The sequence below is a fragment of the Daktulosphaira vitifoliae genome, unplaced genomic scaffold (assembly GCF_025091365.1).
Source record: "Daktulosphaira vitifoliae isolate Bord-2020 unplaced genomic scaffold, ASM2509136v1 Scaffold_4, whole genome shotgun sequence".
In the NCBI taxonomy this organism is placed as follows: Eukaryota; Metazoa; Arthropoda; class Insecta; order Hemiptera; family Phylloxeridae; genus Daktulosphaira; species Daktulosphaira vitifoliae.
Genome location: NW_026099575.1, coordinates 18866317 through 18876473, shown reverse-complemented (window position 1 = coordinate 18876473; position 10157 = coordinate 18866317). Strand labels below are relative to the sequence as shown.

The 10157-nt window shown below is 26.8% G+C and overlaps 2 protein-coding genes across 5 annotated transcripts in view; one reads left to right on the top strand and one right to left on the bottom strand.

Moving 5' to 3' along the window:
• LOC126905145 (magnesium-dependent phosphatase 1-like) overlaps window positions 1-1960 on the top strand; it is a 6318-nt gene extending 4358 nt beyond the window's left edge. The window contains exon 5 of the mRNA XM_050684594.1: window positions 1610-1960. Within this exon, the coding sequence (XP_050540551.1) occupies window positions 1610-1781 (172 nt within the window). The 3' untranslated portion in view covers window positions 1782-1960. The remainder of the gene's footprint in view (window positions 1-1609) is intronic.
• Window positions 1961-2411: 451 nt separating this feature from the next.
• The window catches only part of LOC126905140 (lachesin), a 101345-nt gene continuing 93599 nt past the window's right edge, over window positions 2412-10157 (bottom strand). For all 4 annotated transcript variants that reach the window (XM_050684582.1, XM_050684586.1, XM_050684585.1 and 1 more), the window contains exons 7-9: window positions 6359-6478; window positions 4322-4492; window positions 2412-3642 (exon numbers count right to left, since the gene is read on the bottom strand). In XM_050684582.1, the coding sequence (XP_050540539.1) occupies window positions 3386-3642; window positions 4322-4492; window positions 6359-6478 (548 nt within the window). In that variant the 3' untranslated portion in view covers window positions 2412-3385. The remainder of the gene's footprint in view (window positions 3643-4321; window positions 4493-6358; window positions 6479-10157) is intronic.

Here is a 10157-nt window from a genome sequence, read left to right as displayed (position 1 = left end):
TATATATATAGGAAAGTACTTAAACGTATCCAAAGAATGGCTGCTATAGTTATTACAGGAGCAATAAGAACCACACCAACGGTGGCACTGGAAGCACTAATTAGACTACCTTTTTTACACCTAGAGATTAAAGCTCATACCAAGGCTACAGCACAGGTAATGACAATACTAATAGGGGTTCAAAACCTGCTAATATTCAAGAAAACAAACATAACAATCAGTATATAATAGTCAAGCTGCTCTGAAGATACTTAGTAATAACCAAGTGACTTCAAGGCTAATCCTTTAATACAAGGAAACTTAAAAATCACTAGCAAGGTTCAATAAAGTTACACTAGCATGGATACCAGGATATAGCGCTGTGACTGATAATGAAAAAGCAGACTATCTAGTGAGGAAAGATGCAGAAAACATCTGTCGGATCTGAACCAGTGGTAGGACTTATGGATCAATCCCTCAAGTTGTACCCAAAAACTGATGTAGAGAACAACACAGGAAAATTGAAGTTAATTTGTGGTACCCAGACAATAAATAATATTAATCAAGATTTGCGGTTTACAATCTTAATAACTTATTTTCTAAATTACACTATTAATGATTGAACATATTATTTAACTATATAAATTTTCAACAGATTTAATTTAGTTAATGTCTAACATTTTCAAATGTGGGTGCTGGGAAATTTTAAGATGGTACCCAGAGCAAAAAAGCTATTTTCTTGGGATAATGATGGTTGTATAAAAATTAATTTCATATGTACAAAATTCTACATAAAAAAATACATAATACTGAATATATATATATATATATATATATTTTAATTTCTAATATGTGGATGACAGTGTAACACATATCATATGTCCTATAAATTTTCATTAAAATTATATAGATTTTGTTATAAATAATTACTTTTGGAGAGTTGTATTCCCTACTTTAGAATTTTCTTTAAGGAATTGGTTGATATAATTTATTATTTAATTCATGATTAGAATTTTTACTAGATTTTTCCATTAAAAAAACTAATTGAAATAAAAAAAAAATTACCTTCTGTTTTTTAGCTTACTTGATAGTGTTGTAAAATGATATTATTTTATTCGTTTCAATTTCATTGGCTAAAAAAAAAAAATGTCAGTTTTGGATTGTGAAGGGAGTCATTTTTAAGTTGTTCAGGATTGTTAGTTCTTAAAATGACCTCAGAATTACCCTATCAGTGATTGTTTTTCAGATAATCTGTGTATCCTAAAATATTTAAAATTGACATCTCACATCAATGACAATTTTTTTTATTAGCTATTGTATTATATTAATTAGTAAGATTATAAAACGTTAATAATAATAAATATATTCAAATTGGCATATTTAATAAGCATCAAATTAATTATTATAAAAAATTCATTATTATAACTTGTATTGTACTATAAATTATTATTTGTGAATATAATTTGTTTAAGATATTTTTGGATTCATATCTTTTATATATTAGTACTGATTTCTGTAATATTTAGTTGACAAGAAAATATTTAATAATATTATATGGAATGCAATAATTTTCACTTCCTATTATGAATTTTATAATTTTAATTATTATATATTTGTTGTTTTTTAATAGAATAAGTAAAGCTACCAATGTAGACTTAGAAGACATGGTATTTTTTGATGATGAGCACCGGAATATTGTTGATTTGGAGCGCCTTGGAATGGTTTGTGTTTTAGTTAAAAAAGGAATAACTATGAATGTTTTAATGGATGGTCTGAAAAAATTTGATTCTTTAAGAAAATAATTTAGTGTTATAAATTTGCTTTTTCTTTTAAAATATTTATCTTAAATGTATGAATATTTTTAAAGTAATTGACCTAAGACCGTATATTGCATGCATATTTTTTGTGTTATTTGGGGTTGATAAATTGTAGCTACAGCTTTACTTATAGGGTGATTTTTTATCATAAACCACACTCTTAATCGCAAAATAAATAAGATATTGAAAAAAGTTTATGGTTTTTTTAGTTACTTAAATTTCTTAAAACCTCTAGTCATAACTTTAAATTGTTTATAACTTATGAAATACTGGTCCAAAATTTGTTAACAACCAGTCATTTTCTTAATTACATTATTATATATTAAATAAGCTAGTTAACTTTGTACATTGCTAATTGAAAAAATAAGTTAACACCCTATATGTTAATAAAGAATGATGCTAAAAAGTAATTATTAGCTGATAAATCAAAAAAATATATGTAACTAAAAAAACAGTCAAATTTTTTTTTTCAAAATTATATTTATTTTGAGATGGTTTTATGATAAACCAATCACTCTTCTATAATTTTTTAAATTTAATTTTAATTTAAACAACTCACTATAAGTTATTATTTTAGTTCATCTTTGAAATTTGTATACTTAATGAAATATCAACAATAACAATGTGTAATAATACAATATCAATTTTTTATTACTTAAACAATTTTTACTTATGAATTATGATGTTACATTATACATATAATAATAAAATTAATATTAATATTTAAGTTGTAAAATGTACATATAAATACATTCTTAATATTCAAAAATTTGTGGGAAATCCACTGCAATAGTTTCATGTTTGAATATTCATTTATCCGACGTTTTATGGTCAAGTATTTATGATCTCCTTTCAAAAATAGGGGTTATATGTTATTTTACCTGTTCCTTCAGCATCTGTAGTTAATAAAATGGTTAAGTTTTTTGGTTGAGAGAGCTATTTTTATTCTTCAAATATTTGATGTAATAAATAAATGGCATTTGTTTGTTTTTAAACTTTTTTTTTTTAAATAGAATTTATTGAAATAATTGTTTTGCATAACCATATATACAGGGTTTTCAGTAAGTAAGGAAACAGGTAAATTGTTATAAACAATGAGAACAATAGAAACCCATTTCCTTACTTACTGAACATTAAATAACATGTAAAGCTCAGAATATATGCATTTATAAATTGTGTTTGAGCCACTTTGAAGGGTCCTAAATTTGTGCAACTTTGCCATATGATTATATAATAGCAAAGAAATATTTTTTATTTTAGGGAGTAAGAACCCCCTATCCTCTAAGCAACAATCCTGGTAATAACACATAACTAAGTTTTCAAGTCGGTTAATAAAAATATGTAATGGCTGATGGCGAGTTCAGAATAACTTACTAAATTTATAAATGCATATAATTCCGGTCCCAAATAATATAAGTTTTAGGAATCGTACATTTTTCATTAAGATAGAATAATAATTGTAATTAATTAAAAAAAAAAAGAATGAGGCTCATTGTTCGCAATGACTCATCGAATGGTAAAATTTTTATTAAAATGTTAATTATGTTATTTATAATTATTTACAAGTATAGTATTTAAAATAATGATTTTCATTTTCTAGTCAATTGCATTATTTTTTGTTGTGTTAGTGACAGAATTACTGGTAAAGCTAAAGAAATCATGTTCATCCCAATATTCTTTTTTGAATTTGCCGACGATCTGTGTAAACGATGAGTTTGGTCTTTGTAGGATGGAACGTTGTTTGTAGAATTTTGTCCATTGTATTCTTCTTCGTCAAAATTTGATACGTTTATAGTATTATCCCTATCTTCTTCACCAGGAGTCTTAGATTTGGTTAAGTCCATTTCTAAAACATTTTAAATTTAAAAATTATTGAAGTTTAATCTGCAGTTTGGATGAACCCAAGGTCTTCAGCAGAAATTTTTCATGGGGGAGACAAATATTTTTTTAAATATTTTATTTTACTATCCACTTAATGTATATTGTCATGTACATGTTTAATGTTTTTTAGGGTAGGGAGAAAATACATATGCAGTATTTGATAAGGATTTTACAACTGTGTGTAGGTACATAATTTTAATTATATTAATATTTCAACAAAGAATTTATTACAACCTGTTAAGTTAAAAATTAATTCGAAACTTCAATTTAGATTGATATTTAATTACCGTAAAATATCTGTTTTAATTTATTATTTTATATAAAAGAATATTATTCAATTAATGCTGGTTATGTAAAATATTTTAAAAAAATTTCTGAGTAAAAAGTAAGTATTTGTGTTGAGAAGTTTTTAATAGTATTATTTTGTTAATCCATTTGTATTATTGGATTCTAACGAAAAAGTTTTTTTATAACAATTATTAATTTTGTTTGTGTGGTAATAATTACAAAATAGTTAAGAAAAAAATGATTTTCCCCAAAACTACTTTATTGTACGTACTGTCTTGACTATTGGTTTCGAGGGTCGTGTAAATCTCATATATAAATGCTAAAATTAATATTTAAAGTAATCCTGAAACATTTACCATAAACTCTAATATTGCCTTCTGCTTCACCGATAGAATTTTTCGATATACATTTATAACCACCTAAATCCGATTTTTTTAGTCTTCTTATAGTCAATCTCATCTGAGAACTGTAGTATGATACTGCTAATTCAGTCATGTTGTATTTGTCGTTTGATATTATCATCTCTCCTAAAACAAAAAAAATTAAGGAGACAATTTAATATTTTAAAAATATATTTTTAATTTAAATTAGAATCCCAGTATCAAAAATTAATTAATTTAAAATAAATTAGCAATTTTATACAAGTTTTTAATTAAGTTATACAGTGTATTCTAAATATTAATGGGATTGTATACCTTTATAACTTATCTAATGATGATACATGAAATTTAATTAAACTATTTTATTCAGCATCAAAAACTATAAGAATATGTAAAATATTTATTTAAAAATATATTTTATTTTAGAATTAAAGATCATTTTTATAAAAATATTGTAATAATATCAACATTTTGAGCTTTTCTAATTTTTTCACTGTTAAGTTATTAACTTAACAGTGAAAAAATTTATCGTTGTTAACACTGTTAACAACGGTTATTTCGGTATATAGTTATGCTAGAAACATAAAAATTGCTTTTTATAATCCTTATAAAATATTCTATCTACCACAAAAAAATATATAATGTTCAAGCAAAAAAAAAGGTAGAGAGAAAAGTTCAACTTTGATTTTTATAAAATAACTGTCAAAATTAACATTGAGGTTCATGTGTAATAGCTTTAAGTTAAAATATAGATCTCAAATTTCGCAAGTATCTCTTAAACATGCCCGTTAAAATTTTAAATGGGGTTTTTAGAAAAAATAATTTTTTTTAATGAGAAATTATTTACTTATTTATATGATTTTCATTAATTAGCGATTATTTCAAAAATTAGAATTAATCTGAACATTTTAAATCTAGATTCAGAATTGGTGACGAAATTTTATTCAGAATGTACTAAATACTGTTTGGCACAACAAAATGTTATATAGTGTTATTTTAATAAAAAATATTTACTTATAAATGAAAAAATAATATTATTATGATTTAGTTACAAAGAGAATAAATGTTTAACAAATATTAAAATAGTAATTTTTAGTCAATTGAGTATTAATTTTTTTTTTTATATAATTTTATAAAATCTTACATATATCAATAATCGTATAAGTAAAATTATAAGAGAGATAATATAATTGTCATTTTTTTTATGTACGTACATTGTAGTGCTAAACCGGATGTAGCATCATTAGGTGATGGGATGAAAGTAGGACAAGGGACATTGCTCTAACAGTAATTTTATAGCGGTAGCAGTACTACACTTCTGCATGGAATAACGGTGTGGGGCCGGATAGAATTATTTGAAAAATATGTAAATTACATTTATTAGCATGGCTTTGAACAAAGTGGTTGGGGAGGTTTTTAAAAGCACACCGTAGAGGTACATGTATAGAAGTGTGTTTGCAGCTATGGGAATGGAAGAGAGATAACATTGGAGTCGGGTCGCAGATTTTGCACCAGCACTAACAGTATACGACGGCGGCCCGTTTGGCCTTTGAACCAATACAATTATAATGTCAACCTATTTGCCCCCTTCTCTTTTCCTCTTTCCGACTTTTCACGTCCTTTCTCTGTCCCAGGTATAATATCCCTTTCAGGATGATATTATAATATATTGCATTCGGCCTTTGTGTTCTCTATTGTACATGCGTACGTATCGTCAAATTAAAAAAAAAAAAGGTTGGCGACAATTTTTTTTATTATTATTATTGTTAATTCATCCGGATATTCTTTTTATTTCTCATACATATATTATGTATTTAACGCAGTTATGAATTCTATTTAGTTAGCCATTTATTACGTTAGAATATACATTTTTAATTTGTATTAATGCGTTAAAATGGTCCCTGAGTTGGATAATTGATATAACATGTTATTTTGAGTTGAATTATAAACACAGTATTTTTATATTAACATGACTATTGTATATTATTATTATACATTGTATTAGTTACTAACCTGATTCTCTAGTCCAGTAGTTAATAGATTTTGGCGAAGCTTCCACATAACACTGAAGTGTTATATCTGTTCTGGGCGGTGCGCCTACCAGTTGATTCGGAACTTGCACCAAAGGATGAACTGTCAAATATCAAAGTATAGAATTTTTATCAGTTTATTGTTTAAAAACAGTGAAAATGTAATTTAAGTATAGATTTATAGAAAACAAGAATACAATCGATAAACTTAATTTACAAATACAAGATGAAATGAGAATGATAAACTTAGATTAGTCGAAATGAGTAAAGAGGAAATATGTTACATATTCATTGAATTCTTATATTTATTACATCTATAATGTTTATATGTATTTTGAGACTTCAACGTTATAGAATATTTATTGCTACTCGTTTTAGTAGTATGTTTCCCTTTTTTAAACTTTCTATATATCCAAGCATAACCCACGATGATAACTATTCAGTAGGAATTTCATTTCTGACAAGTATGTAAAAACCAATGTATTTTGTTTCGTCGGAAAACCATGATCTGCTATCTTAAAAATTTAGTGTTTATACACGGGTTTAAAAGAAAAAGGTCATGCTATTAATTGGTTTAAGTAGAGTCATGGTCGCTACTTCGAAGTTTTTGATAAATATTACAATTTGTTAGAAATTATGTTTGATATTTTCCTTTCCTTGTCTTCGTCCTCGTCTACGCCTTTCTTTTAACTTGTAATAACCACCTCAACTGTTCACTTATTTTTTTTCCAACATAAAAATTGCTAACTAACTAACTCGTTGACTGCTGGATGAAGTTTTTAATTAAAAACTGGAAGTTTCAACCGAAACCAGATTGCAAAATCGATTGCCATTACTTATGCAATTGTTTTTTTTGACGTTTTTCCGCCTAAAATTTGCATTATTTGCGTAAAGATTATTTATTCAGGTGTCATTTTTTACATTCTTTGTTTTATAAAATTTTTACATTATACGTCCATTTATAATTTATTTTGCGCTATGGGTTACACTAAAAAGGATTTAGGTTTAGGTAATTTTTTAATAATAATTATTGTGTACTAATATCATAACGTCAACTTTTTAAATTGGGACTTCTCTTATTTTTTTTTCCACGATTCAATGATTTAATAAGGTTTTTAGTAATAGTAAAATAGGGTAAATGTAGACGAATGGGGTAATTGAAAATGCATTATTCCTTTTAGAATATTTAGCAGATATTAGATAGAGAAGTGTTGTTACTTAAATTATTTAATTATTTTATAAGTGTAAATAAAGAAAAACGGTCGTTTCCATAAAAAATAGGATTTATAATTATAATACTTTTAATAGTGTCTAATATTTAGTTAAATAAAAAAAATTGTTTCTTGAGAAACATTGAAAATAGTATATATTTTCAACTCAAACTGTAAATTATTATTTCATAAAATAAGATTGTAGCTCAATTATTTTTCAATATTACAGTTATAGAATTTTATTTCTGGTTAAGTTATGTACAATTTAGTTAATGATAGATATTTAAGTGAGAATATTATTATTACTAACATATATCCAAATTATTTTCGAAACAATTCTTTACAATGATATAAACCACTTTTGATTTTCTTATTGTAATATATTCTACTATAATTTTTTTTCAACTATTAGTGCTATAATTGAAGTCAAATACTATAAACATTTACTATTTGAACATGTTTAGTAACCCCATTTAATCAAATTTGGCTCTCTCTCGCAAAATTAATAAGATTTAAGTGTTCTTAATTAAAAATATTTTTAGAGAGGATTTTAGTGTCATCTAATAAGCTTATAAAAAGAAAGGAGACTCCCTTCGAAAAAATACATGTTCTAGCTAACAAAGGATTTGATAAATTATAATTTCAATTCGTAATGAAATTATTGTCAACTAACTAAGATTTAGAATATTCAAACTTCGTTTAAGTACAGCCGCATTGAAGTGGTCGATGATAGTAATTTTAATCACTGTCAGATTTCAATCTATAATGGTTGCCTATATGCCAGTACCCCACTATGTCGTATCATTATTGTACTTTAGTTGACATAAGTATATCTACTAAGATATTTTACACGAGAGGCAAGTTTCATAGTCATATATTTTATTTAAATATTATTCAACGAAAGGAAATTCAAATAACCAACCGCAGTAATCCGATACACGGTCTTGAGTATAAAATTATCTACAAACCGTAACTCAACTGACTTAAAAGGATTTTTAAAGTAATCATCACGGTCCAGTTTCCTACACACTAAGCATTTCTCTTACATTAGGTAAAGTATGCGGGTATTATGTGGTATGTACTGTAGAAATTGTATTTTACAATTAATTCTTCATGCTCTTTCACTACATAATTTTATTTGTGTTGGAGTATGCAACATAATTGCTTCGATATAAAACAAAAGACAAGCATTGGTAAAGTGTATTGTTTGTTGACTGTATCAAATGTGAATAAAACATCAATACGCTTTGTAGAATCAATTTTAGAATTGATCAAACAATTTTTAATTTAAATATGTGACGGCGACACGTGTAGGCAATTATGGTGCATCTGTAAATACGTTTGCGTGTCCATAGTCGAATAACTCATTGTCCGTTATGTTTGTTTGGTTATACAATATTTTTTTATTAAGAGCTACAATGGAATATAAATAATTATTTTATTACCAATCAAAATTTTATAAATTTATTTGATTTTCCTGTATGATACGGAATTTGTTTGAATTGAATATTTTTATTAGAAGTACTCATTGCCGTACGACCGGCCCTGTGCGGCTGTACTTTTTGCACACCCCTACTATGCCTACACTGGTTCTAGGGAATAGTAATACCGTAAATAATTTTCAAGATAATTTAAAAAATGATTTTTTTTTTTAAGCTGCAATATAATACAAAAGATGTATAAACTATAATTACTATTTTCAACTGCAGTCTTGAATACTAAAACTTTTCTGTTTGCAGAAAAATATTTAAATTACGCATGCATGTATGTGTTTTTGATGTATGAATTCTAGTGGTGTCGCGTTGACCGTGATCTACAAAGCAAACGAATGATATTCATATTATGTTGTTCGTGCGTACAGCCTTTGAAGCACTGTTTCCGACTTTGTTGTACGTTGTTTAGGTATGCTGAAAATGTACCGAGACTGGCGGAATGATTAAACTACTTGTCGAGTAATATAATTAGAAGCTGTGGATATTTGTAGCTCGGAAAATCAATAGGTTTCTTACAGAAAAAGCATGTTGTTGTATTGTAAAAATTAAGCAGTGTTGAACCAAGTACTGACTGCATCAGTGTAAATACGGTTGTAGGGAATTCTCTGAATTATTAGCGAGTATAAATTTGGCTATATTTGTTGGGTTTTTCTCGCGGACGAACGGAAATGAGGATCGTAATTTAAGAATAATTAAATTATTCGAAACAAGCAATAACTAAATTTCAAATACGAATTTATTGTAATGCACACACACTGCTCTCACGACCGTTTGTCGTTCGCGATAGTATAGCACCTCGCCCATAGCATAAAACACGAGTGGTTTGTTTGGCGACCATTTATTCCAAGAGTCAAGGGGAGAGTAGAGAGGTCAGGGCAAATTCCATTATAGCGGCCGAAAACGTCAACGGGTCCTAATGAACAGCCCTTTTAAACAACACATTCTATACGAGACAAACAGATTAACGTTTGTCTCGTCACAACTGCAATAGCAAGACAACAGCCCTCCCTAATTAATTATCGACCCCATCCGTATATCTAACCGTGGCCGTGGAGTTGACAAATGTGATGCATTTTAC